Source organism: Bos indicus, chromosome 8, assembly GCF_029378745.1.
Source record: "Bos indicus isolate NIAB-ARS_2022 breed Sahiwal x Tharparkar chromosome 8, NIAB-ARS_B.indTharparkar_mat_pri_1.0, whole genome shotgun sequence".
Classification (NCBI taxonomy): domain Eukaryota; kingdom Metazoa; phylum Chordata; class Mammalia; order Artiodactyla; family Bovidae; genus Bos; species Bos indicus.
In genome coordinates, this window is record NC_091767.1 from 98,371,134 (window position 1) to 98,399,006 (window position 27,873).

General features: G+C 46.1%; 3 protein-coding genes across 3 annotated transcripts in view; 1 reads left to right on the forward strand and 2 right to left on the reverse strand.

Moving 5' to 3' along the window:
- Positions 1 to 5,326: 5,326 nt before the first annotated feature.
- Positions 5,327 to 6,748, reverse strand: ACTL7B (actin like 7B). The gene has a single exon (XM_019965735.2). The coding sequence runs from the start codon at positions 6,667 to 6,669 to the stop codon at positions 5,416 to 5,418; it is 1,254 nt and encodes a 417-aa protein (XP_019821294.1). The 5' UTR covers positions 6,670 to 6,748; the 3' UTR covers positions 5,327 to 5,415.
- A 2,118-nt stretch (positions 6,749 to 8,866) lies between these two features.
- On the forward strand, positions 8,867 to 10,409 carry ACTL7A (actin like 7A). Its single transcript, XM_019965736.2, has one exon. The coding sequence runs from the start codon at positions 8,974 to 8,976 to the stop codon at positions 10,288 to 10,290; it is 1,317 nt and encodes a 438-aa protein (XP_019821295.1). The 5' UTR covers positions 8,867 to 8,973; the 3' UTR covers positions 10,291 to 10,409.
- Positions 10,410 to 16,152: 5,743 nt separating this feature from the next.
- Positions 16,153 to 27,873, reverse strand: part of ELP1 (elongator acetyltransferase complex subunit 1) — a 62,939-nt gene continuing 51,218 nt past the window's right edge. Inside the window, exons 34-37 of the mRNA XM_070795234.1 lie at positions 23,429 to 23,556; positions 22,480 to 22,634; positions 20,342 to 20,417; positions 16,153 to 17,645 (exon numbers count right to left, since the gene is read on the reverse strand). Coding sequence (XP_070651335.1) covers positions 17,578 to 17,645; positions 20,342 to 20,417; positions 22,480 to 22,634; positions 23,429 to 23,556 — 427 coding nt within the window. The 3' untranslated portion in view covers positions 16,153 to 17,577. The remainder of the gene's footprint in view (positions 17,646 to 20,341; positions 20,418 to 22,479; positions 22,635 to 23,428; positions 23,557 to 27,873) is intronic.

The window sequence follows — 27,873 nt, forward strand, 5'->3', positions numbered from 1 at the left end:
ATCATGAGAAATGCTGGGCTGGATGAAGCACAAGCTGGAATCAAGATTGCTAGGAGAAATATCAATAACCTCAGATATGCAGATGACACCACCTTATGGCAAAAAGCGAAGAGGAACTGAAGAGCCTCTTGATGAAAGTGAAAGAGGAGAGTGAAAAAGTTGGATTAAAACTCAATATTGAAAAAAACTAAGATCATGGCATCCAATCCCATCACTTGATGGCAAATAGATGGGGAAACAATGTAAACAGTGACAGACTTTATTTCTGGCGGCTCCAGAATCCATGCAGATGGTGTCGGCAGCCATGAAATTTAAAGACACTTGCTCCTTGGAAGAAAAGCTATGACCAACCTAGACAGCATGTTGAAAAGCAAGGACATTACTTTGCTGACAAAGATCCATCTAGCCAAAGCTATGATTTTTCTAGTAGTCATGAATGGATGTGAGTTGGACCATAAAGAAAGTTGAATGCCAAAGAACTGATGCTTTTGAACTGTGGTGTTGGAGAAGACTCTTGAGAGTCCCTTGGACTGCAAGGAGATCAAACCAGTCAGTCCTAAAGGAAATCAGTCCTGAATATTCATTGGAAAGACTGATGCTGAAGCTCCAATATTATGGCCACCTAATGGGAAGAACTGACTCATTTGAAAAGACCCTGATGCGGGGAAAGATTGAAGGAGGGAAGAGAAGGGGACAACAGAGGATGAGATGGTTGGATGGCATCACCAACTCGATGGACATGAGTTTGAGCAAGCTCCAGGAATTGGTGATGGCCAGGGAAGCCCGGTGTGCTGTCACAAAGAGTCGGATATGACTGACTGAACTGAACTGAATTGAACTGAATTGAAAGGAATCGTTCATACATTTTTTTTTTCTTATGTGTTCGTGCTCTGTCGCTCAGTTGTGTTCAACTCTTTGCAAACCCTGGGTCTGCAGCCCACCCGACTCCTCTATCCATGGGATTTCCCAGGCAAGAATACTGGAATGGGTTTTCATTTCCTACTCCAGGGGGTCTTCCTGACCCAGGAATCAAACCCAAGTCTCCTGTGACTCCTGCATTAGCAGGTGGATTCTTTACCACCTGGGAAGCTGTTCTTGTAAAAGAGATGGAAAATTTATAGAAAGGAGACAAGGGCAGAGAAGCATTTTGGAATCACAAACCTTTAACACAAGACTTTGATTTACCAGGTGAGTAAAGTTGGGCAAGATTCTTAACCTCTCCAAGCTTCAGGGTCCTCACCTGTAAAATGCAGAAAGATCCTTCTAACTTGTGCTTCACAGACTTGGAGGACGTCATTTCCATTGGCACATACTGAACACCCACCCCATGCCATGCTCTGCACGAATGAGGCTGTCCAAGTGCCTGCCTTAAGAAGCTCAAGTTTAACCTCACAGATGGACAAACATCTAAACAAGGGAATACAGGCCAATGGCCAACAGACACGCTTCGGTTTCTACTCTACAGTGTGAACATGTTATCTGACATTCTCTAATACCATGACAAAAATTCTTCACATGTGATAGCTTTTGTGTTGGGAAATAAATGAAGAGTTGGTCTTCACATTTCAACTGTAAGAGTTGTCTCCAGCCCTGGCTCCTCCTCCACGCAGACTGCTCAGGAGGAGTGCCATTGTTGAGAAGGAAACAGAAGCAGTTAGAAGGTTCTCAGAGTGGAAGACACACACAAACTCTTACCTGAGGGATGAGGATGAATGCTGGTGGAAAGTCTGATGGCCTGATGACAGAGGGCGCTCTGGACATGGTTTCACTAGGAGGTCACTTTGCTTCAGGACAGCCAGCCCTTTCTCTGAGACTCTCTGAGTTCCACACTCCTTGGTGGGTCAGGTTCAAGCTGGCTTCCTTCTGGAAGGTAACAGATTTTGCCACAGCACCACATATGCTCCAATTTCAAGTCAACCTTCCAAGCAAAAGGTCTGTGTCTCACCCTGTGGGGTGGGGACGCAGACAGATGGACAGCTGAGGTCACATGCTCACACCCAGCCAACCACTGTGGCCAGGTAGATGGGCTGGTCTGATTGGCTTAACCTAGGTCATATGCTCGCTTTGGGTGCTGGAGTCGGGAGTCAGCCCCGGGTCACATCTGATGCCCATATAGAAACTGGGAGTTGTAGGTAAGAGATGAGGGGGGAAATGGAGGGCATCAACTATTGGTTCCACCTGGGGGATGTTAGCAAGACCTGAGTGTGACTCGTTAGGGGTGCCACAACGGGCTACAGGTGAGGTTCACGACCTGCTCTTCATACAGTCCTCTCCTCCTCTTCCCTGTACTAGCACTGCTATCACAGCGAGAACTCTTCAGTTTTTTTGTCTGTAAAACATCGCTTACAGGCTCACCCCTCTACCTATGCAGAGGGAGAGAGGGGAGCTGTGCTCTCAAATAGAGACCACTAGTTACCATCTCCTCCACTAACCTGACTGTCACGCACACTTCCTCCCCTACTTGGCATTTCCAAGTCTCAAACCTCTTCTCATCCTTCAGGACAGGAAGTTGCCCTCCCCTGCGGGGAGCACCTGCACATTTCAGACTGCAGCCTTTCTGCCCTGCATCCATTCTCCTCCTTCCAGAATCAAGTACAGATCTTGGGCTTCCTGCAGTCCCTCTACCATCCTCATTTGTAGTGGGTTATACATCTATATTTCTCTACTATCACTTCAGTGAAGCTTAGGTGGAAGAGGAGATAAACACACGTGGTCAGTCACCTAAGCTGAAACGTGTTGACCCGTATTTTTCTATAAAAATTAAATCTGTCATGCCTGTGGTTGGCTTAAATAACTTCATATCAGAATCTCTTAAGTGATTCATGTTTTTATAGCACACAGCGATGTTTTTAGAGGAGATGAACAGGAGGTGAGAGCACTGAAGCCGTGACTGTGGAGACAGAAGAAGTTGTTGAGAATGGAGCGAGTGAGGAAGAACAGATCGTGGAGGTGGGGCGGTAGACACAGACACTGTTTTCAGCGACTGTCAAGACCAGCATGAGGAAGAACATTTACATGCAGCACTAACTTACTGCCTGTGTGATTTGGGGTATACTACATTCCCCTCTATAAGCTTCCACTTTCCTCTCTGTATCTCATCAGGCTTTTAGGAGAAATATTGAGCCAAGGTTCTTGGGTTGCAAGCCACAGACATGAATGCTGGCCAATAAAGCAAAAGTTATGTTGAAGCAGCAGGTATGTATGAAGACATCAGAGAGGTAGAGACTTTGGCAACATAAGAATATAGGTCCCACTGAAAGAATTCACATTCCAGAAAAAAATTATTTTCACCGTTTGGCCAAATAAACTGTGTCGACTGGCACCATCAGCCTCCAGTCTGAAGCTTTTCAGGCAAGAGCCCTGCATAGCACCAGGGCCCTGTCAGTCCCAGAGGAAATCCAACTCCAGGCTACAAACCCAATTCTAGGCAACAGGGAAGGCCCAGATGCCAGGGCATTAGGTGATAAAGACCATGTCTGGTTCTTTCCCAAAACTGCAGTCCCTAGCATAGGACCAGGGACAAAGGTAGCCTCACAGAATGCCCCCAAATCAGGACTCTTTGTCTAAGGTAAGAAGTGGCTCAAGGATACTTGATGGCCCATGAGATTACACAGCTCACCAATGGCTGATTTCACTGACTCTTCTCACAGGCCCCCAGTCATGGGCCCACATCTGGAGGTGAGGGAAGGAGAAGAGGCAGAAACTTTTCTCTTCTAGGCAGACAGTCATTTACCAGCTCAAGTCCTTTGCAAGTCTTGATGTCTTCTCCTTCAGCCCCAAAGCTACCAAGTGGTCACCACACCCAGCACTTCTTTCTCCATTTGCAGCTTTTCAATACTCACACCTCCACCTTCCCACCCCCAGGAACACTGAGCTCAGGCCTTGTTTCCTTATCAACGTGGCTGCCCCCGTAGCTGTGTGTGATCCCGAGGAAAGGGCCACACTGGTCATTTCTGTCTCCAGTCTGGGTCTCACTGACAGTAGATGCTTGGTTAAGTGCTTAAAGGTTGCTAACCATTAAGAATTATTGTAGTTTAAATGTTTGCTTCCACCCTCCCAGTCCCCAACCCCCAAATTCCTATGTTGAAAACATAACGCCCAAAGTCATGCTTTAGGGGAGGGAGACCTTTGGGAGGGTAAGGCCTTCATGGATGGGATTAGTGCCTCAACAGCAGAGGCCCCAGAGACACCCCTCATCCCACCCACCAAGTGAGAACGTAGCTGGATGTCAGGGGTCTGCAACCTGGAAGTTTTTCACCGGAAGCCTGCCATGCTGGCACCCGGCTCTTGGACTTCCAGCCTCCAGAACTGTAAGAAAATAGATTTCTGTTGTTTACAAGCCACCCCACGTGTGGTGTTTTGCTATAGCAGCCCAAACCAAAGCAGCCATGTTTGTGTGCTGTACTAAGCTGCTTCAGTCGTGTCCGACTCTGTGCCACCCCATGGACTCCACTGTCTATGGAGTTCTTCAGGCAAGAATACTGGAATAGGTTGCCGTGCCCTCTTCCAGGGGATCTTCCCAACCCAGGGATCAAACCCGCATCTCTTACGTCTCCTGCGTTGGCAGGCAGGTTGTTTACCACTGGCATCATCTGGGAAGCCCTCCTGGAAATAATCAAGACCTGGGTCAGGAGACCCAAGGCTCAACCACTGACACGGCCCCCTCCCTCTTGGTCCTTAGTTTCCACATCTCTACAGGAGGGAGAGAACCGAATGATTTCCAAATGACCTTCTGGTTTCTCTAACATCTTCCAGATTCAGTGGCTCTGTGACGCTGTAAAAATAGCCACAGTTTTGGCAGGAGTCTAAAAGGAGAGGGCCACTGATGGGTAGAAATGGCCCCTCCCACTCAGGAGACACCCATGGGCTGTACCTTTGGTGGGGAGGTGGGGGGCCAGTGGCAGACGGTTAGCGAGGCAGTCAAGCAGTGATAAAGCTGTGGGCAGGCGACCATCAGGGGCAAAGACAGGAGACACCTAGTTTGAGTGTCCCACCCATCACATAACTTTGTAACCCAAGCCAGTCCCTTAATCTGAGCCTTTGTTCTCCCCTTGGTCTATGGGTGAGCAAGCAATTTGAGTGTCAGTTGGATTGGGCTTTGAACCCTGAAGAGCTAATGGAACAAGAGGCCACATTCTGGGCTCTATGATGATGTCACCCTCAGGAAGAGGGCAGAGGGGGAGGGGCTGGTGAGCCTCCCCCCACCCCCCATCCCCGCCCCTGCTGCTCCCAACCCAGCAGATACAGACTGAAAGCCCAACTCCCCCTCCCCACCTTCTGCTATCAGCCTAGAGCAAGAAATCCAGACCAGACAGGAGCCACCGCACTTTAAAATTTTATGTGAAATTCTGTAAATGTGTATAGAGTGGCCTGTGGCTGCCTGCCCCCAGACCTGGCCGGTGGGGACCCCGCTGCTCAGCACTTGCTGTAGATGGCCGCACTGCCCCGCTCCTCAAACTCTTCCTTGCTGACCCAGAGCTGCTGGAAGGCCTGCAGGGACGCCAGGATGGAGCCACCGGTCCACACGGAGGTCTTCCTCTCGGGAGCCGCGGCCACTGCAGGGCTGTCCCCGGGACAGAGGAGGCTCAGCTCCCTCTGGAAGCGCTCGGGGAAGCCATCCAGCATGGTGCAGCCGCCGCACAGCAGCACGTTGGCGGCCATCTCCTCCTTGAAGCCCGCCTCCTGGCAGCGGTTCAGGCAGGCGGCAGTGAGCTCGGGGAGGCCGGGCTGGTTGCTGCCTACCAGGGTGGGCTTGAAGAGCATCTCGGCGCACTGGAAGCGCTCCTGGCCGATGCTGATGAGCTTGCCATCTGGGAGCTCGTAGTCCACGCGCAGGTCCTCCAGGCACAGGCTGAGCTCCTCCTCGGGCTTGAGGGCCGAGTAGCAGCACTTCTTCTTGATGTGCTCGATGATGTGCAGGTGGTCGTCAGTGAACTTGTGGCCGGCCTCGTTGAGCAGCTGCAGTAGGTAGTTGGTGAGGTCGCCGCCCGCGTAGTCGGCTCGACTGGTCAGGCCCGGCAGCACGTCGCCCTCAGAGATGGGCACCACATGTGAGACGCCATGCCCGCTCTCCACCACCAGCCCGGAGGTCTTGCCATAGGAGTAGATGGACAGCAGCGACTGGGACGTCACGTGCATGGCAGGGATGCCGAAGGTCTCAAACAGCAGCTCCGCATACTTCTCCCGGTTGCTCGTGGGGCTGAGCGGGGGGTCAGAGACCAGCACGGCGTGCTCCTCGGGGAGGATCTTCATGGCCGTGTGGAAGATGTACTCCCAGATGCTCTGGATGCAGTCCCAGTCCACCACGATGCCATATTTGAGCGGGTTGATCAGCTTCAGAGGCGCCTCCATGTTGAGCAGCTCATGGCCCACGTAGGTCTCCTTGCGGGTGTCACCGGAGTCGGCCGCCTCCGAGTAGCGCTTGCCCACCGTGGAGGAGATGAAGTAGGTGGGCCTTGGCTCGCCCGCGTAGCCACACTTGCAGTACTGGGAGCCCAGGTCAGTGATGAGTGCCTTGATCTTGCGCACCTTCTTGGGCTTCATCTTCAGCTGAGTGGCCGAACTTGTGTCCCGGATGCCAGCATCAGGACCTGGCAGTGTGCCTGCCTCTCCCGGGTCCCCCTGAGCCGTGCCCATCGGCTTGGGGCTAGAGCTGTTCCTTGTCGCCATCTGCCTTCCTTGCTCACCTGTCTCACATCCACATCCTAGAGCTCCCTGGGGAGAAATGAGGGTCTGTCTCTAGCAGTGACTCGGCAACCCCTTAGAATTGTGATGTCACATGGGCTGGTCCATTCTGGCAGTTGTAGCGGGGGGGTGGGGGGTGGGCTTGGTCTGGGCAGGCCCTTGATCTATCTGCCCCCCCACCCCCCACCCCATCGGCCTAACTCAACTTTGCTCCAGGACAGAGCCGGTGGCCAGCACAGTTTTAGAAATCCAAGCACACTTGCGTCTCAGAGGTTTCTGCTCTTTCTCACCTTATATGCTTCTTCCTAATCCCCCATTCACTAGCTGATCACCTCAGCTTGATGAAAGGGTGATAAATATTTGAGCCCCAGTAGTGAGCCAAAGGCTTCCGGGTGACGCTAGTGGTAAAGAACCCACTACTGGATGTAGTGCCAATGCAGATGTATGAGATACAGGTTCGATCCCTGGGTCGGGAAGATCCCCTGGAGGAGGGCATGGAAACCCACTCCAGTATGCTTGCCTGGAGAATCCCATGGACAGAGGAGCCTGGCAGGCTACAGTCCATAGGGTCGCAAAGAGTTGAACATGACTGAAGCGACTTAGCACAGCACACACACAGCCCAGTGAGCCAAGCACTGTAGCAGGCACCTCGCATGACACTTCACAGAATCCTGGGAGACAGGCAGAGCTGAGGAAATCAAGGTTCAGAATGCAAATGACTTGCCCAAGAGCAAACAGCCCTTGGCGTGTTTGTGCTATAACCCATGTTCCTCCAACTTCAATGTACCAGGTCTCCTTGAAGCGTGTGAGAGCTCTAATGATAGCAACCTGGCCACAAGCAGTGCCCAGTCTAGTCGGGAAGATGAATGGATGCAGAGGAGTTTGCAGGTGGACGTCTGTTGGGAGGACACAGGAGCACAGAGGGAGGGAGTCAGAAGGTTCTGCAGAGAGGGGGTGCCCACATAGAGTACTGAAAGGTAAGTGGGTGCCTGTCAGGTAGCTTAGAGGAGGGAAAGGCATCCCAGGCAGGGAGCGCAGCCTGAGCAAAGGTTCTGAGGGAAGTATGGTGCAGAGTTTCCAGTAGTTAGTGTTTGGAAAAATAGACGAGGATAAGGAGGTCATGGAGGCAACTAGGTATGTGTGCTCACTCATGTCCAACTCTTTGCAACCCTTTGGACTGTAGCTTGCCAGGCTCCTCTGTCCATGGGATTTTTCAGGCAAGACTATTGGAGTGAGTTGCCATTTGCTACTCCTGAGGATCTTCCCGATCCAGGGATCAAACCCACACCTCTGGAGGCTCCTGCATTACAGGTAGATTCTTTACCTGCTGAGCCATCAGGGCTCGGGGGGACTGCAAATGCTAGAGGTAAGGGCTTCGATTCAACTGACGACGCAGACGGCTAAGGACGGCGAGCATGGGCAGTGGGGGAGGAGCTTGTAAAACAGAGCACGCCAGGCTTCGAGGGTCTTAGTGAAGTGGGATGCACAGGTCAAGGGGCACAGGGTGAATAATGACCACCCCCCCCCCCCCCCCGCAAGATGTCCACATCTGAATCCCTGGCATCTGTGAATATGTTACCTTTGTAAGTGCTTGGCAGAGTTGCCATAGCAGCAATTGGTCCTAAGTCAGATGGTATCAAGTCTTTGTTCAAAATTCTCCAGTGCTTTCTGGCCTCATGCAGAGTTAGAGCCAAAGTCCTAGCAATGGCCTGTGAAGCCTGATGAGAGAATCTGCCTGCAATGCAAGAGACCCAGGTTCGATCCCTGAACATCCTTTGGAGGAGGAAATAGCAACCAACTCCAGTATTCTTGCCTGGAGAATTCCATGGGCAGAGGAGCCTGAAGGGCTACAATCCACAGGGTCACAAAGAGTCAAACACGACTGAGTAACTAACACACACACACACACATCCCCATATATTTATTTTGGTTATTGTCTGTCTCTCCCCCAACCCCCACTGACTAGAAGATAAGTTCTATGAGGGCAGAGATTTTTGTCCTTTTTTTCCCCTCACTGCTGCCTGCCTTGCACAGAGCGAGCACTCAAGAAATACTGCTTGGATAAGCCAGGTTTATTACAAAATTTAGAAAAAAGTAAATCACTTCAAAAACTCTTATCTCAAATATACCCTAACACAAGACAAAGGTTCCCAGTAACTAGAAAGCCCTGGGACACTCAATTATGTCATAATCAGTGATGTCACCACTGGAGAAATTCTCAAGTTGCCCTCTTATTTCAGCCTTTCAGGCCTTGAGGCCGGTGGGATTGAGGAACTCTCTGAGAGCAAGATGGCTCTCGAGAGCGTGTGGGCGCCACAGGCAGCAGTCATAGGGGATGGGCTATCCGAGAGAGTAGGAGAGCAGGCCTCCCCACAGACACAGGTCCTCCAGACCGCCTCCTTGAAGGATGGCCCAGCCAAGCGGGCAGTGTGGGTGCGCCGGGACCATTCAGAGCCAGAACCTACGACGTCACCTGAGGTCAAGAAGCCCAAGCTAGAGCTGACCAAAGCTGTGGTCGTGGACCTTGGCACAGGCTACTGTAAATGTGGCTTTGCCGGGCTGCCAAAGCCCACCCACAGGATCTCAACCACAGTGGGCAAACCCTACATGGAGACCGCCAAAACCGGTGACAATCGCAAGGAGACATTCGTGGGGCACGAGCTTATCAACCCAGAGGTTCGTCTCAAGCTGATTAACCCTCTGCGACATGGCATCATTGTGGACTGGGATACAGTGCAGGATATCTGGGAGTATCTCTTCCATCAGGAAATGAAGATTGCCCCAGAGGAGCACGCAGTCTTGGTTTCAGATCCACCCCTGAGCCCACACACCAACAGGGAGAAGTATGCCGAGATGCTGTTTGAGACCTTCAAAACACCCGCGATGCACATCGCCTACCAGTCCCGCCTGTCCATGTACTCCTACGGCAGGACCTCCGGCCTGGTGGTGGAGGTCGGCCACGGCGTGTCCTACGTAGTTCCCATCTACGAGGGCTACCCTCTGCCCAGCATCACCGGACGGCTGGACTATGCGGGCTCCGACCTGACAACCTACTTGATGTGCCTGATGAACACTGCAGGGAAACACTTCACCGAGGGCCAGCTGGGCATCGTGGAGGACATCAAGAAGAAATGCTGCTTTGTGGCCCTGGACCCCATTGAAGAGAAGAAAGTCCCAGCTACTGAGCATATGATCCAGTATACCCTGCCAGATGGGCAGGCAATCTACCTGTGCCAGGAAAGGTTCCTCTGCTCGGAGATGTTCTTCAAGCCTTCTCTGATCAAGTCCATGCAGCTGGGCCTCCACACCCAGACGGTGTCCTGCCTCAACAAGTGTGACATCGCCCTCAAACGAGACCTCATGGGCAACATCCTGCTCTGCGGGGGGAGCACTATGCTCAGCGGGTTCCCTAACCGTCTGCAGAAGGAACTGAGCAGCATGTGTCCCAATGACACCCCCCAGGTAAGCGTGCTGCCGGAGAGAGACACGGCAGTGTGGACTGGGGGCTCCATCCTGGCGTCGCTTCAGGGCTTCCAACCGCTGTGGGTCCACCGCTCTGAGTATGAGGAACATGGGCCTTTCTTCCTCTACAGAAGGTGCTTCTGAACTCCAAGGCAGCGTGGTCGCTGTGCCATGCATCGGCTTTGCTGGGTGAGCACGTATCTCACACACAGGGAGCAGTCAGCCCGTTCACTTCTGTAGTATTAAACAACCCTCATGTTTCCTTCCACAGTGTGTTTCTCTTTCCTTACGCATTGAGAACGTCATGCATGAAGCATCTGCCTTAGAATATGCATTTGCCCAAACAATGGTGGGGGTGGGAGGAGGGAAGGAAGGGGGAATGATTATGGACCAGAAAGACATGCATTATGTTGATTGCTGAAGTATTTGGGGGAGAAACTGTCTCTACAATTACTCTGTCCCTTATTTTGTGTATTCCCCACTTAAGGTACTATAGTATTGTTAAACTCTGGGAGTGTGATACATTTAATAGAGTAAATGCTGTCGTGGCATTTAAGAATATCCCTTTCAATAAACAGCAACAGGAAGTATGCGGTAATGGTTCAATCTCCCACACAGGAGCAGAGCACGTTTCACACTTGATCAGTACCTCTGAGGGCTCGGAAGAGCTGATGATGTCTGACACCTGCTTTGATTGGACTTTCTTTTAGTCCCAATAGTCACTGATAATGTCTCTATCAGTTCTTACCAAGCCATCATGGTGACTAGCTGCTGAAACCCATGTGTTATGAGCAAGGTATGTGTTATCTTAAGGGAAAAACTCTTCAGGGAATAGGTGCTATATAGACTTCCCCCTTTAAAAACTGGAGGAAGATTTATCTTGGTTTATCAGCACTAAGATCATGAGGGGGCAACCCACAGCCATTCTCCAGACACTTTAAACAGCAGCTACTCATCTCCGACATGACTGGATTCTCCATCAACCCGCAGGGTATACAAGGAGTTTGGAATGGGCTCAGGATAAAGGCTGCCGGTTTTGCAGTGGATGCTGTGGGTTTGTGGGAGGGTCTTCATTCTGGTCACTCTAACCCAACTGAGGAACCAAAGGAACATAAAGACCCTCATGGCCTGGAAGCCCTTCCAGAGCCCAGCATGGTCTGGGGTATTCCTGCAGGCAGTTTATAATTGAACCTTTGATTTTTTAGAACCATCCCCAGTATATTCTCTGCCCTGTCTCCAACACTGCCAGGCAGCATAAAATAGTGGAAAGAACATGGGCTTTGGACTCTGTGGACCGAAACTGTTTTGCTACCAACTGGCTATGCGACCTAAGTCTTGTTTAGTCACTAAGTTGTGTCCAACTCCTTTTCGACCCCATAGACTGTAGCTCACCCGACTCCTCCGTTCATGGGATTTGCCAGGGAAAAATACTGGGGTGAGTTGCTGTGTCCTTCTCCAGATCTTCCTGACCCAGGGATCAAACCTGCGACTCCTGCATTGCAGGTAGATTCTTTACCACTGAGCTACCAGGAAGCCCTGAGTCTGTTCACCTATAAAACTGAAATCAAACACCTACCTCACATAGCTGATTATGAGATATAAAACAATAAAAGTTTAGCTTTGAAAAAACTATCAGAGATAAACATTTGAAAACTAGCGTGTGGCCTCCAGGAGGTGATCCTAAGAGTTGTTGGATAGTATTATCTTGTAGATTTCTACCAGTTAAATACAGGAGCCCAAATACCTTACTAGGATCCTGAGCCACACATACACCCAAAGGCGTGCACTATCAAGCATGTGTAGGAGAGCTATGGCATCTCTACCAGGCTCAGGGAGAAGCCCTACAGAGCCATCCTTGTAACCTACAGGTTTGCCTACAGACAGCCTTGAAAGACGCAAATGCCTTACCCTGGAGGCCTGGTGAGTGAACACAGATGGCTGGCACCAGCAAGCTAGAGTAGAGAAGCAAAAATAGCCACAGAAGGGCTTAGTCAGCAAGGGTAAGCCTTACCCTGGAGGATCAGGGCATCAGATGAGTCGCGTACACTGACTTGAGAGAGTCTGCCTTGTTTACCTGCTTCTGCCCAAACCACTACAGTCAACACTCAAAGAACATTCATCAATGGGAAGGTTGAAGTCTGGCTAATTCTTAACCTTTGGACCTCTTTGACAGGGTGGTTAAAGCCTATGGCCCCCTCACAATAATATTCTTTGAACACATCAAATAAAATACATAGGATTATAGAAATACACTATCTTCAGATTCCTTAAGGGTCTGTGAACCCCCCAGTCAAGAACCCCCAAAAGGTGAAGAGGGTCTTGATGAAGTGGAGGCATGGGAGATGATTCTGGAGAATGGGAACTCCTAGGCCATTCTAGGACTAAATGCCATACTGCATTTTAAAATGAAAAATACCAATATAAGGCTGAACAACTGTATAATCTCTTTTCAAAGCACTTTTATGAATTCTCTCACTTTTCCATATAAATAGCCCTTGCAGAAAAAAAGCATCTTCCTCACACAGAAAAAAAAAGATGAAAAGTTTTTAGTAAGTATTTGGAAGCCATCTTAGCCCATTGGTTCCCAAATGGAACAGTTTTGACCCCTGAGAGACACTTGGTAATGTCTAGAGCCTCTTGATGAAAGTGAAAAAGGAGAGTGAAAGAGTTGGCTTAAAGCTCAACATTCAGAAAACTAAGATCATGGCATCTGGTCCCATCACTTCATGGCAAATAGATGGGGAAACAGTGGAAACAGTGTCAGACTTTATTTTTCTGGGCTCCAAAATCACTGCAGATGGGATTGCAGCCATGAAATTAAAAGACGCTAACTCCTTGGAAGGAAAGTTATGATCAACCTAGATAGCATATTCAAAAGCAGAGACATTACTTTGCCAACAAAGGTCCATCTAGTCAAAGCTATAGTTTTTCCAGTGGTCATGTATGGATGTGAGAGTTGGACTGTGAAGAAAGCTGAGCACTGAAGAATTGATGCTTTTGAACTGTGGTGTTGGAGAAAACTCTTGAGAGTCCCTTGGACTGCAAGGAGATCCAACCAGTCCATCCTAAAGGAGTCCTCGGTGTTCATTGGAAGGACTGATGCTAAAGCTGAAATTCCAATACTTTGGCCACAGCATGCCAAGAGTTGACTCATTGGAAAAGACTCTGATGCTGGGAGGGATTGGGGGCAGGAGGAGAAGGGGACGACAGAGGATAAGATTGGCTGGATGGTATCACTGACTCGATGGACATGAGCTTGGGTAAACTCCGGGAGTTGGTGATGGACAGGGAGGCCTGGCGTGCTGTGATTCATGGGGCTGCAAAGAGTCAGACATGACTGAGTGACTGAACTGAACTGAGAGATATTTGTGGTTATCATAACAGGAGGAGGGGGTATGTCATACTGGCACCTGATGGGTAGTTCAGTTCAGTTCAGTTGCTCAGTCGTGTCCGACTCTTTGCCACCCCACGAACCGCAGCACGCCAAGCCTCCCTGTCCATCACCAACTCCCGGAGTTTACCCAAACTCATGTCCATCGAGTCGGTGATGCCACACAACCATCTCATCCTCTGTCATCACCTTCTCCTCCTGCCCTCAATCTTTCCCAGAATCAGGGTCTTTTCCAATGAATCAGCTCTTCGCATCAGGTGGCCAAAGTATTGGAATTTCAGCTTCAACATCAGTCCTTCCAATGAACACCTAGGACTGATCTCTTTTAGGATGGACTCGTTGGATCTCCTTGCAGTCCAAGGGACTCTCAAGAGTCTTCTCCAACACTACAGTTCAAAAGCATCGATTCTTCTGCACTCAGCTTTCTTTATAGTCCAACTCTCACATCCATACATGACCACTGGAAAAACCACAGCTTTGACTAGACAGACCTTTGTTGGCAAAGTAATGTCTCAGCTTTTTAATATGCTATCTAGGTTGGTCATAACTTTCCTTCCAAGGAGTAAGCGTCTTTTAATTTCATGGCTGCAATCACCATCTGCAGTGATTTTGGAGCCCAGAAAAATAAAGTCAGCCACTGTTTCCACATCTATATGCCATGAAGTGATGGGACCAGATTCCATGATCTTAGAGGCCAGAGCTATTGCTCAATATTCTGTAATGTACAGGGTAGCCCCCTACAACAAAGCATGATATAACCCAAAATATCAACAGTGCTCTTGTGAGTCCCTTGGACAGACAGCAAGGAGATCAAGTCAGTCAATCCTAAAGGAAATCAACTCTGAATAGTCACTGGAGGACTGATGCTGAAGTTGAAGCGCCAATACTTTGGCCATGTGATGCAAAGAGCCGACTCACTGGTAAAGACCCTGATGCTGGGAAAGATTGAGGGCAGGATGCGAAGGGGGCTGCAGAGGGTAAGAGGGCTGGATGGCATCGACTCAGTGGACACTGAGTTTGAGCAAGCTCTAGGAGATAGTGAAGGACAGGGAAACGTGGCGTGCTGCAGTCCATGGGGTCACAAAGAGTTGGACACGACTTGGTGACTGAACAACGAATCAACAATGCTAAGACTGAGAAACCCTGGTTAGCCCAGTGGACACACAGGTTGGAGCAAAGATTCAGTGAGATTAAATGACTTTGTCCAAGGACACTAAGATGAGTGGACCATGACTTTGTTCTTTCCAAATACCAGGAGGACATCTGTTGGTCTTAAAGTTCCTGGGACTTCAAAGCCAGTAAGAGTACTGGAGGAACAGCCAGCTGCAGGCATGAAGCACAGGTAAGGGCGGAGGGAGCCCAGAGAGCACAGGAATTGAGAGCAGGCCTGCAGGACTGCAAGCATCATCACCTTGACTGTGGCTTGTGTACAGGCGATCTCAGATATTATGGTGACCTAGCTTCTAAGATGGTCATCCTCCCCCAGTTACTATGTGACAGACAAGGAAGGATAACCAAAGGCTCCCAAGGACTTGTCCAAGTGGTACTTCTAGTGAAGCACAGATTACAGGCAGCCACAGGAGGATGAAAGCTAATTTTGCTTTCCAAACTCCTGTGTGTGTGTGTGAAAGTCGCTCAGTTGTGTCCAACTCTTTGAGACCCCCATGGACTATACAGTCCATGGAATTCTCCAGGCCAGAATGCTGGAGTGGGTAGCCTTTCCCTTCTCCAGGGGATCTTCCAACCCAGGTATCCCACATTGCAGGTGGATTCTTTACCAGCTGAGCCACAAGGGAAGCCCAAGAATACTGGAGTGGGTGGCCTATCCCTTCTCCAGCAGATCTTCCAAATCCAGGAATCACACCAGGGTCTCCTGCATTGTAGGCGGATTCTTTACCAACTGAGCTATCAGGGAAGGCCTTCCAAACTTATAGTCACCTACAATTACTAAGAACTGTCAGTTTTATTTACTTTTAAAAACATCCTCTTCAATTAGACAGAATGTGTGCAGCACACATGTGTACACACACACATAAATGTGTGTCTGTGTATATGTAGGTATATGTGGAAAATCAATTTATTTTAAAATATGCAGCACTGCTAAGAAATTATACCAAGCTCTACTGATAAAAACATAATAACCTCCTGCCTCAGCTTTTTTAAATCTAAATTAAAATGCACTTTGATTATAGGAGACAATCCTCTGCACAATTCCTCTTGATGTGCAGAGCATCTGACCAAAGCTGATTTAGTGGCACCAACAAAATAATGGAGGCTTTTAGCTTCTTCTTGCAGCATGAATTTGCTTTGGGAAAAGCCCAAATTTGGGGGAAGAATCCTATACTCTCCTCTAGAACTTGACAGAATCTTTCCCCCAAATTAAGCGTTCATCTACCAGGAGGTTCTCCTTTGCACATACACAGCCATTTCCCCCCAGGATTTCCCCCTTGACGTTGCCCTTCAATTTGGAAGGGTTGCTCCCACCTGCTGCTTCTCCAAATGAATAAAATCCCATCTTGCTCAGATGAGAGTAAGTGACAGTAATTTGTATTCACACAAATTAGTTTTTGCTGCTTCAGTACATTATTTTAAGGAAAGTGAATTTTCATGCAAAATCACGCCATTATCAAGACATGTTTACTTCTATTTCCAATCCATCAGCATGGATCCCTTTACTATAATCCATAGCAAGAGCACTACATTAAAACATCGTACAGGTTACCATGTTCAGTAATCCACACCACAGAGTAGTCACAAAGCACTTGCAGCCTTTCGATGCTGTGCACTTAATTACAGATCTTCTTTTTCTATTATTTTGTGAACATTTTCAGACACACAAAAATTGAACTGTACAATGAACACACCTAGATTCTGTAGTTTACATTATTATTAGGGAAAGGCTTATTTGGTTACACAATTCTGGGTATATCCACACTCTGAGGATCAAAAGCAGCACTTACTGTTAGCTTACATAGAGAAATAGAAGTCTGATTCTGATATTAAAGCGTGGAAGAGATTGTTAGCCTTACCCAAGAACTCAGCAACAAAACTGTTATCAAAATGAATTAAGCTTCTTCTAGACTCACCGAAAAGGGAAAACATTTCCATTTCTTCCAAAGAAAATAACTTAAAGACAGAAGTCAGTTAAGCACCATAAAGAAAAATAAATGAAATGGCCTAGACACTGACAAAAACACTATGTTACAAGAAGCAACATTCGGAGGAAAAGGAGTAACTCACTACTGCGCGTGCCACCTGATGCACACTGCTCACCATCCCAAGTGCACACAACACTGTTTCAGAAATTCTCGACTGTTCAGTGCTGATACTGCTAATTCTAGCAGAACATTCACAGGCAGTAAAACCAGTCCCTATGGACACTGTAGTGACAGAAGGCTCAAGCTGGTTGTAACTGGAAGCACATGACCTGGTAAAATATTACTGTCAGCATAGGTAGGAAAGCTCAGAACATTAAAGAATAGATTTCAATTTTCATTCTGCTTAGTTCAAGGTGAAGAAGTCATTTAAATGATTGAACCTGACCAAATGTTGAGACCACTAATAGCCATGTTGTTTATATATAATGCTTTGCTCAAGGAACATAAAACAATTTTAAAACATTATTTTACTTTTCTTCACACTTGAGATAGAAGCCACGAAATATTATTCCCAATTAACACAAATCAGTTCTATGATTTGTTTATGGTCCCAATATGATTCAGATCCATAGCTGGGAATCAAACCCAATGTCCTGATTACCATAAATACCAGGAATATGCTCTCAACCAGCACTAAGTAAAAGAACAGTAACTTTCACAAAATGATGCTCTATTGGTTGAAGCTTAAAGTCTTGCTAATGATTACAGTTACATGCAAAATAAAACAGAATTTGTGTCTGCCGAGATCCGCTATACAGAGCAGCTCTCCCCAGTGCTAAGGTAGATGGTCTTCTCTTCCTAGTTTCCAAAGCCAGGCCTCGGGGAGTGAGGAGTAGAAGGAAGACAGCTTTCTCTGCCAGAGCCTCCTAGCTGAGGTCACAGTCAATCTAGAAGGCTCAGTTTCCACTGGGTTCTTCTGTTGATCTTTGGTGGCATAAAAAGCTCAGCATCTAAAGGAAAGGAAAGAGAAGCTGTAACAGACACACTCTTTCCTGTTGGTGGGAGCTGAGGCAATCGCTCTAAGCTAAAACGAGGCGACTGGGCTTTGCACCTACAAGATGAGCTTCAGAAGCAGAGTTAATGTTCCTGTTACCCTAACAACCTCCTGGTCAGAGCAAACATGACCTAGAGGACCTGCTCCAAAAAGAGGAATTCCACTTGAACTTCACGCAGGTGAGAGGGTTGAAGAAAAACATGCCCACTAACTGATTCAAAGGGAAAGAATATTTTGTATTTCAAATGGGAGAGTGTGGTGGTTGTGGTGATGACAAGGCTGTACACATGTATTAAATTTCATCAAACTTTATACACTTAAAATATCTGTACACTTCACCGTATGTAAAATTTACCTCAATTTTAAGACTTAAAACTGGTGGCATGTTTTCAGTAAGTAAAGCTAACAGACAGAAAAGACTTTAAAAAATAAATAAATAACTAGAAGAGGCAGGTGATACTTGGAGAAAATTTGTCAGATAAAACTTCCAGGCCCTCTTTCAGATACGTTTATGGAGTTATTTAAGTAGGAATAATAAATAATAAGTAGAAACATGAGAAAATACGTAAAGAGGTTCTTTCTTAGTATAAATACCACGTTATTAACTTATTGGCAGGAAAGAAACTATTCTGAAAGACTATATGACAGCAAGCCCTGACATGTTTCATATTTCCACGTTTGAATTTCATAGCACAAAGAAAGTCATTTCATAAAAATACTTTGAGGACTTTTACCAATTTTTCCAAGGACTTCTCTTTATCCTTTGATAGTCAAAGCAATTTTGCTATCAACCATAACAAGTCCAACTGGTCTATGATTTAAGCACTACTCTGGTAAAACGTGAATCCATTTTATGAAACGGATTCCATTTTTGCAAGACCTGGAATCAACTTGCGTGGTGCTGCATGGATGGTAAACATGAAGCAATCAGAAAATGCCCCTCAGGTCACTGCTCCCCTGTGGTGTTAGCTGGGCAGGGGCAGGCGAGGAATATGTGAGTGGCACTGATTCTGTGAGTAGCTCATCTGCCCCTTTTTGGGTTATGCTGCTGCTGCTGCTGCTAAGTCGCTTCAGTCGTGTCCGACTCTGTGCCACCCCATAGATGGCAGCCCATCAGGCTCCCCTGTCCCTGGGATTCTCCAGGCAAGAACACTGGAGTGGGTTGCCATTTCCTTCTCCAATACATGAAAGTGAAAAGTGAAAGTGAAGTCGCTCAGTCATGTCCAACTCAGCGACCCCATGGACTGCAGCCTACCAGGCTCCTCCGTCCATGGGATTTTCCAGGCAAGAGTACTGGAGTGGGGTGCCATTGCCTTCTCCGTTTTGGGTTATGAGAACTTCTCTTTTCCTACACAGTCTATACCAGTGTTCCTACACAGGGACATGGATAATATACATAATGAGCTGATGATACATAATACAAATTTGGAGGCTGCTGCTAATGAGCAGCCTAAAAATTTTAAAAGTCTTCAAGGCATAGCTGGGAAATGAAAGTGCTCTTTGATAAAGCCAACTAGACCACCCTAGGGAAAGATGTGTAACTGGACTTGACCTGAAAGCCAGCATCAAGCCAGCAGTGAGGAAAACAGGGGCAAGAAACCACAGCTGGATTAAACACCACACAGCCTGGATTAATTACCAAAGAGCCTCTCTTCTGGGATGAACTGTGAGCATCTCAGAAATCAGTGTGTGTTTTGGGACTGACACCAGAAGCAGCCTGCAGCCTCCAGGAAGAAAGGGACCTAGGGATACAGCAGTTAACTGTCTGGATATATGAGCTTGCTGGTATGGAAGGTGGTAAGTATATTCCTGGTAGCAAAATACACCATTAAGGTTAAACTTGACATGGTTCTCACAAAGCCTACTTCAAATGTCATCAAAATGCTAACACAATATAGCATTTAAATGAAAAACTTTCAGAATGCTGCCTGCCACATGCCAGAAACGCAAACAGCAACTATAGAAACTGCCAACTTTTCGAAGCTGAAAAGAAGTTACCATGCTGGAAGGATCCACATGAAGGGCAAACACTTTGGCACCAAACTGATCCGTCAAAAGTTTTTTTAACCAACTTTGAAAAGAAAGCCTTTAGGGTTTTTAACTTTGAGGAATATGTAACCCCCTACCCCCCAAAATAAGCAGAAACATTTTACGTATAATTCAATAGGAAATGCAGATGAAATGATAACCTTCTTTGGATCTGTTTTCAAATTATACTATCAATCCTAAGGATGACTAAAAAGGTCTGGCTCTTAAGCAAGAAATGTGAAAATGTCCCCAAGACACAATGCAAAACTGCCAAGATCCAAAACTGATGATTCAGAAGAATTCTTAAAATGTATGTGCAAATTAGACTGTTTAGACTCAAACTTCAACTGTGATGTACCTGTATGGATGCGTATATGCCACTGCACTGACAAGTGGGCATGTCACAACAAGTTTTAAAAATTATACATTTAATATCACACCGGAGCTCTCATCCCCCAGCCCAGGTTCCTAACACTAAAGGATTAAGCTAATTTTACTACAGATAGACTTAGAGGAAAAGTTGCAGTGACTCCCCAATCTCTCCTTATACTACTAACCTCAACACTTACAAAAATATATTTCTTCTGCTTAGTACTATAATAATTTAGAGAGAAAAATACTAACCAAGAACAGGAACTGAAGTCTTCTGTTGTTGGTAAGAGGCCATGATACTATTTGCAGTAGAATTGGGACCTAGAACCTAAGTAGAAAGTAGACTGAATCAGCAAAGATTATTTTATACTTCTGATAACCGCAAATACCTTTGCAGCAATAAGTAGCCCTCCATTTTCATTACGACATCAAACATATATGTCATTTTAATTTGACAGTTTCTCCCGTCTCCATTCAGGCCCTGATATCTCCTGTCTACCAGAAGGTAATGATGGGCGGAAAACAGAAAAGGAAAAGCTCAGTGATAAACGCCTGGTCCTTTCCAAATGAGTGGGCCAGACCCTGGGGAGGGGTACAATAACAGATTATAGAATACACAGAGCACCAGACTGTACTCAAAAATTTGTGAGAATTTTTACATTAAAATAATATGTACACAAAACGGAGGAGAATGCAAGCTTCACGTGTGTTCAAGGTGAACAAGAGACTTCATAGGAATCCCACGCCTGCAGGAGCCTCAGCGGGCACATGCCAGGCCCTCTGCCCTGCCGTCACTAAGCTCTGGCCCGTCCCCTCCTGGCGCACGCCCAGCAGCGATCCACATGCTCAAAGCACTGCCCTGGGACCCATGGTATCCTGCACACGTGACATGACCATGCTTTACCAAGCAGAGCAAAAACACAATTTTCCTGTCATTTCCCCTAAAAGACTCCTAAACTGGTATCTTAGGCGTTAATATGATCTGAATCGATGAGATAAGGGAGGGCCTGGGGAGGCATTGTAAATTGTTAGCTTCAAAATCACAAGTTTTGAAGGTGATCACATTTCTTCTAGCAAATACCTATGATAGTAAATTCAAGTGCTTATGGGAGGCTAACTCTTAGTTGCTTTTAGTTTTTTCTTTTAAATGCTTTGGTATCTACCTTGTCATGTAACCTTCAAAACATTCAGTGAAGTATACCAGAGAATATTATTCTCATTTATAACGGAGGAAATCAAGACCCAGTAAGCTCATGTATTTCATAAGGCTATGAGTTGACTTTCGGCCTCTGTCTCAGCTCCAAACCCACCCTTCTGTGCACTGCTTCTGAGGCTGGGACTGTGGGCCTGAGAAAACATCCCTCCTCTGACGGCTGTTATTCTTCAACAAGAGCAGCCAACGGAGAGACAGCCCAAGGCTGGATAGAGGAAGGAGATGGGCTCTGTTCCTTCGTTTGCTTGCTTCCACTCAACAGTGGCTCTTTACCCCACAGCATCTCTTCATTCCAGTTTCCATTTATTTCTATGCACTCTGAACCAGCCTCATCTGCCCCCTCAGAAATACCAGCACGAGATGGCTGCCCCTGCTTCACGGAGCTTCCAGAACCGGCTCTGCAAGGCCTACCTCCAAGCGTCTAAATTCTAAGCATCTCAAACTCTTCTGTCCTTTCATCCCTAGGGGTGAAAGCTGCTGCCCACACTACTGTCTCAGCGTTCCTCTCTGCGCTCCCCTTCTGCCTTTTTGGCCCTCTAGTACTTGGTTAGCCAGTTCCATTATTAAAAGCTCTGATAAAATATTAGCTGTGGTTTCCGTTGTCCTTAACGGACCCCGACAGACAGACCAGCCTTTCAGAATCAAAAGCAAAACGCTGAGCAACAGACCTGAGCTGTAAGAGACTGTGCAGATATAAACAATAAATAGATGACAAAACATCAGAATTCTTGATGGGACACAAACAGCTTTAACATAATTAGTAATCATGTCATAATAACACAGAAGTGACAAGTCAAATTTACTGCCATTATCTGGGCTTCCTTTAAAGACTTCCAATCCCATCCATAAGTGTGAACAGAGAGGTGAGGGGCCAGTTCCAGTCGACCCTTAACAATTTCACTGAAGGTCAGGGGCAACCATCGGACTCCTATCTTCTCCGTGACAGAGGTTTCATGTGGAAAGAGAACTAAAAGCAAACTCAACCTAAGCCAAGGTGTACGATGAACTACACGGTCAATCACAAAATCTTCTTCCCAACAGCTGCTAAGATAATTAACTGTGTGGTATTTTTAAGAAAAGGAAAATCTTTCGCTTTGACTGCTAAGACACTATGAGAGTAATAATCTGTGAGCGATTTTAACACGAAAAGCACATTGTGTTTTTGAGGAAAACTTACAGGTGTAGCTGAACTCTGCTGGGGGGTGAGAGTCCAAATTTCCGGAAGCGACCTTTCCATTAACTGCAGAGTATCTTCAAAGGCCTTCTGTAATTCCCTTCCTTGCTCATCAAACTCAAAGAGAAAGAGCATCTTTAAAATACGGCATATTTCATCTAGAGAGAAGAAATTTGAGAGAGTGGTTAAGTTGTAATACCAACTCCATTGCTAGAATCCTAACAGAGATTCTTTCCCAAGCAAAGAATATCTAATATCACACAATATCTTCCATATTTTCTCCTTTCTCCTCCAAAGCTAGAATAATTTAACATATCTACTACAAAAAGAAAACAAACCCATGGCAGCCCAAGCAGGAGGTTAGTGTCTCCTCAATCCCTATCCTGGTTTCAGCGATGCATGCGTGTGTGCTAGGTCACTTCAGTCGTGTCCGACTCTTTCTGACTGTATGGACTGTAGCCCACCAGGCTCCTCTGTCCATGGGGATTCTCCAGACAAAAATACCGGAGTGGGTTGCCATGCCCTCCTCCAGGAGATCTTCCCAACTCAGCGATCGAACCTGCACCTCTTACATCTCCTGTATTGGCAGGCAGGTTCTTTACTATTAGCACCATCTGGGAAGCTCCCAGGGAACTTCCCCAAAGGCCAAATAGAAAAATAGATGTCTTTCTCCAGACTAATAAGACTTATTCCCAAGTCCATGATGTAGCAAGTGAAGGGGATGGACTGGATTTTAACCTTTCATCCCAGAGCAAACCTGCTTAACAGTTTAGGCTCTGTGTGGCCTTGGGTAAACTTTTTGACTTTAATGATCGTCCTTCACATCTTGGGTAGATGAATGCCAATGAGAAAGGCCTCTGGGCTGAGAAGTTTTGTTTTACGAATGTGCCCTGAAGTGATGTATTTACTAGGGTTTTTATGTTGGCAAGAATCATCAGTATTGAAAATATACCTTTCAATTTCTCAGTCCCCTGCACCACTTCACTCAATGCCTCCAAAAGGGCCACATCCTCCAGTGGACTCCCCTCCTTGAGGCTGTGCTTCTTCCGCTCCGCTTTGCGTCGATTCTTAGATGACCGCCTGTTAGAAATTAGAGATGTTTTAAAAGGGTCTCTCCTTAAGTCTTTCCCATTAAAATCTGAACAAGACAAGGATGCCCACTCCCAGTACTTCTCTTCAACGCAGTATTGGAAGTCCTAGCCACAGCAATCAGAAAAGAAAAAGAAATGAAAGGTCATTAGGAATTGTCATTAGATAGGGATGATACTATATTTGGAAAACCCTAAGGACTCCACTGGTGATAGAAGCAAGGTCCGATGCTGTAAAGAGCAATACTGCACAGGAACCTGGAATGTCAGGTCCATGAATCAGGGCAAATTGGAAGTGGTCAAACAGGAGATGGCAAGAGTGAACGTCGACATTTTAGGAATCAGCGAACTAAAATGGACTGGAATGGGTGAATTTAACTCAGACGACCATTATATCTACTACTGAGGGCAGGAATCCCTCAGAAGAAATGGAGTAGCCATCATGATCAACAAAAGAGTTCGAAATGCAGTACTTGGATGCAATCTCAAAAAAAACAGAATGATCTCTGTTCGTTTCCAAGGCAAACCATTCAATATCACGGTAATCCAAGTCTATGCCCCAACCAGTAACGCTGAAGAAGCTGAAGTTGAACAGTTCTATGAAGACTTACAAGACCTTTTAGAACTAACACCCAAAAAAGATGTCCTTTTCATTATAGGGGACTGGAATGCAAAAGTAGGAAGGCAAGAAACACCTGGAGTAACAGGCAAATTTGGCCTTGGAATACGAAATGAAGCAGGGCAAAGACTAATACAGTTTTGCCAAGAAAATGCTCAGGTCATAGCAAACACCCTCATCCAACAACACAAGAGAAGACTCTACACATGGACATCACCAGATGGTCAACACCGAAATCAGATTGATTATATTCTTTGTAGCCAAAGATGGAGAAGCTCTATACAGTCAAAAAAACAAGACCAGGAGCTGACTGTGGCTCAGATCATGAACTACTTATTACCAAATTCAGACTTAAACTGAAGAAAGTAGGGAAAACCACTAGACCATTCAGGTATGACCTAAATCAAATCCCTTACGATTATACAGTGGAAGTGAGAAATAGATTTAAGGGCCTAGATCTGATAGATAGAGTGCCTGATGAACTATGGACTGAGGTTCGTGACATTGTACAGGAGACAGGGATCAAGACCATCCCCATGGAAAAGAAATGCAAAAAAGCAAAATGGCTGTCTGGGGAGGCCTTACAAATAGCTGTGAAAAGAAGAGAAGTGAAAAGCAAAGGAGAAAAGGAAAGATATAAGCATCTGAATGCAGAGTTCCAAAGAATAGCAAGAAGAGATAAGAAAGCCTGCCTCAGCGATCAATGCAAAGAAATAGAGGAAAACAACAGAATGGGAAAGACTAGAGATCTCTTCAAGAAAATTAGAGATACCAAGGGAACATTTCATGCAAAGACGGGCTCGATAAAGGACAGAAATGGTATGGACCTAACAGAAGCAGAAGAGATTAAGAAGAGGTGGCAAGTATATACAGAAGAACTGTACAAAAAAGATCTTCATGACCCAGATAATCACGATGGTGTGATCACTGACCTAGGGCCAGACATCCTGGAATGTGAAGTCAAGTGAGCCTTAGAAAGCATCACTACGAACAAAGCTAGTGGAAGTGATGGAATTCCAGTTGAGCTATTCCAAATCCTGAAAGATGATGCTGTGAAAGTGCTGCACTCAATATGCCAGCAAATTTGGAAAACTCAGCAGTGGCCACAGGACTGGAAAAGGTCAGTTTTCATTCCAATCCCAAAGAAAGGCAATGCCAAAGAATGCTCAAACTATCGCACAATTGCACTCATCTCACATGCTAGTAAAGTAATGCTCAAAATTCTCCAAGCCAGGCTTCAGCAATACGTGAACCGTGAACTTCCAGTTGTTTAAGCTGGTTTTAGAAAAGGCAGAGGAACCAGAGATCAAATTGCCAACATCTGCTAGATCATTGAAAAAGAAAGAGAGTTCCAGAAAAACATGTATTTCTGCTTTACTGACTATGCCAAAGCCTTTGACTGTGTGGATCACAATAAACTGTGGGAAATTCTGAAAGAGATGGGCATACCAGACCACCTGACCTGCCTCTTGAGAAATCTGTATGCAGGTCAGGAAGCAAAAGTTAGAACTGGACATGGAACAACAGACTGGTTCCAAATAGGAAAAGGAGTATGTCAAGGCTGTATATTGTCACCCTGTTTACTTAACTTATATGCACAGTACATCATGAGAAACACTGGACTGGAAGAAACACAAGCTGGAATCAAGATTGTTGGGAGAAATATCAATAACCTCAGATATGCAGATGACACCACCCTTATGGCAGAAAATGAAGAGGAACTAAAAAGCCTCTTGATGAAGGTGAAAGAGGAGAGTGAAAAAGTTGGCTTTTAAAGCTCAACATTCAGAAAACGAAGATCATGGCATCTGGTCCCATCACTTCATGGGAAATAGATGGGCAAACAGTGGAAACAGTGGCTGACTTTATTTTTCTGGGCTCCAAAATCACTGCAGATGGTGACTGCAGCCATGAAATTAAAAGACGCTTACTCCTTGGAAGAAAAGTTATGACCAACCTAGATAGCATATTCAAAAGCAGAGACATTATTTTGCCAAGAAAGGTCCGTCTAGTCAAGGCTATGGTTTTTCCATTGGTCATGTATGGATGTGAGAGTTGGACTGTGAAGAAAGCTGAAAGAGTGCTGAAGAATTGATGCTTTTGAACTGTGGTGTTGGAGAAGACTCGAGAGTCCCTTGGACTGCAAGGAGATCCAACCAGTCCATTCTGAAGGAGATCAGCTCTGGGATTTCTTTGGAAGGAATGATGCTAAAGCTGAAACTCCAGTACATTGGCCACCTCATGCAAAGAGTTGACTCACTGGAAAAGACTCTGATGCTGGGAGGGATTGGGGACAGGAGGAGAAGGGGACGACAGAGGATGAGATGGCTGGATGGCATCAGTGACTTGATGGACATGAGTCTGAGTGAACTCCAGGAGTTGGTGATGGACAGGGAGGCCTGGCGTGCTGCGATTCACGGGGTCGCAAAGAGTCGGACATAACTGAGAGACTGAACTGAACTGAAGGACTCCACATAAAAACTTCTAGATCTGATAAATGAATTCAGCAAAATAGCAAGATAAAAGAATGACATCAGAAATTGGTTGTATTTCTTTACAATAGCAATGAAATATCAGAAAAGAAATGTAAAAAAACAATAGTTTTCAACATCACAGTCCCCAAACCAAAATACTTAAGAATAAACCCGATTAAGGAGATTAAAGACTCATACACTGAGAACTATAAAACATTAAGAAAGGAAACTGAAGATGATTCAAAGATATGGAAAGAAATCCCATGTTCTTGGACTATAAGAATTAACATTGTTAAAATGGCCATATTAGTCAAAGCAATCTACTGATGTAATGCAATCCCTATCAAATGACCCATGACAGTTTCACAGAACTAGAACAAATAATCTCCAAATTCTATGGAACCATAGGTGACCCAGAACTGCTAAAGCAATTCCGAAGAAAAAGAATAAAGCAGGAGGCATAGCCTTCCCAGACTTCAGACACACTCCAGAGCTACAGGAATCAAAACAGCACGGCACTGGCACACAAACAGACATGTGGCTCAGTGGAGCAGGAGAGCGAGCCGAGGAAGAAACCTACACACCTACTACCAGTTAGTCTTCTACAAGAGACTCAGGAATATAAAACGGGAACAAGCCTCTTCAGCAACTGGTGTTGGAAAAGCTGGACAGCCACATGTAAACAGATGCAGTTAAAACATACCCTCTCACTGTACACAGAAATAACCTCAAAATGGCTTAAAGACCTAAACATAATTAAGACAGGACACCATAGGCAAAACATTCTATGACATAAATTGTACCAATGCTTTCTTAGGTCAGTCTCCCAAGGCAATAGAAATAAAAACAAAAGTAAACAAACTTACAAGCTTTTGCACAGCAAAGGAAACCATAAAAAAAAAAAAGAAAACGATCTACGGAATGGGAGAAAAATGTTTGCAGATGATGCAGTAGATAAGGGTTTAATTTCCAAAATACACAAACAGCTCATACTACTCAACAAAAAAACCCAAACAACCCCATCAAAAAATGGGCTAAAGATCTTAATAGACGTTTCTCCAAAAAAAACATACAGATAGATGGCCACCAGGCATGTGAAAAGATGCTCATCACTAATTATTACAGAAATGCAAATCAAAACTACAGTGAGGTACCACTTGACACCAGTCAAAATGGTCATCATTAATAAGTCTACAAACAACAAATGCTGAAGAGG

Bases quoted from the DNA above. Each gene is read 5' to 3' on its own strand.
- ACTL7B (XM_019965735.2), bottom strand. From the start codon at position 6,669: ATGGCGACAAGGAACAGCTCTAGCCCCAAGCCGATGGGCACGGCTCAG.
- ACTL7A (XM_019965736.2), top strand. From the start codon at position 8,974: ATGGCTCTCGAGAGCGTGTGGGCGCCACAGGCAGCAGTCATAGGGGAT.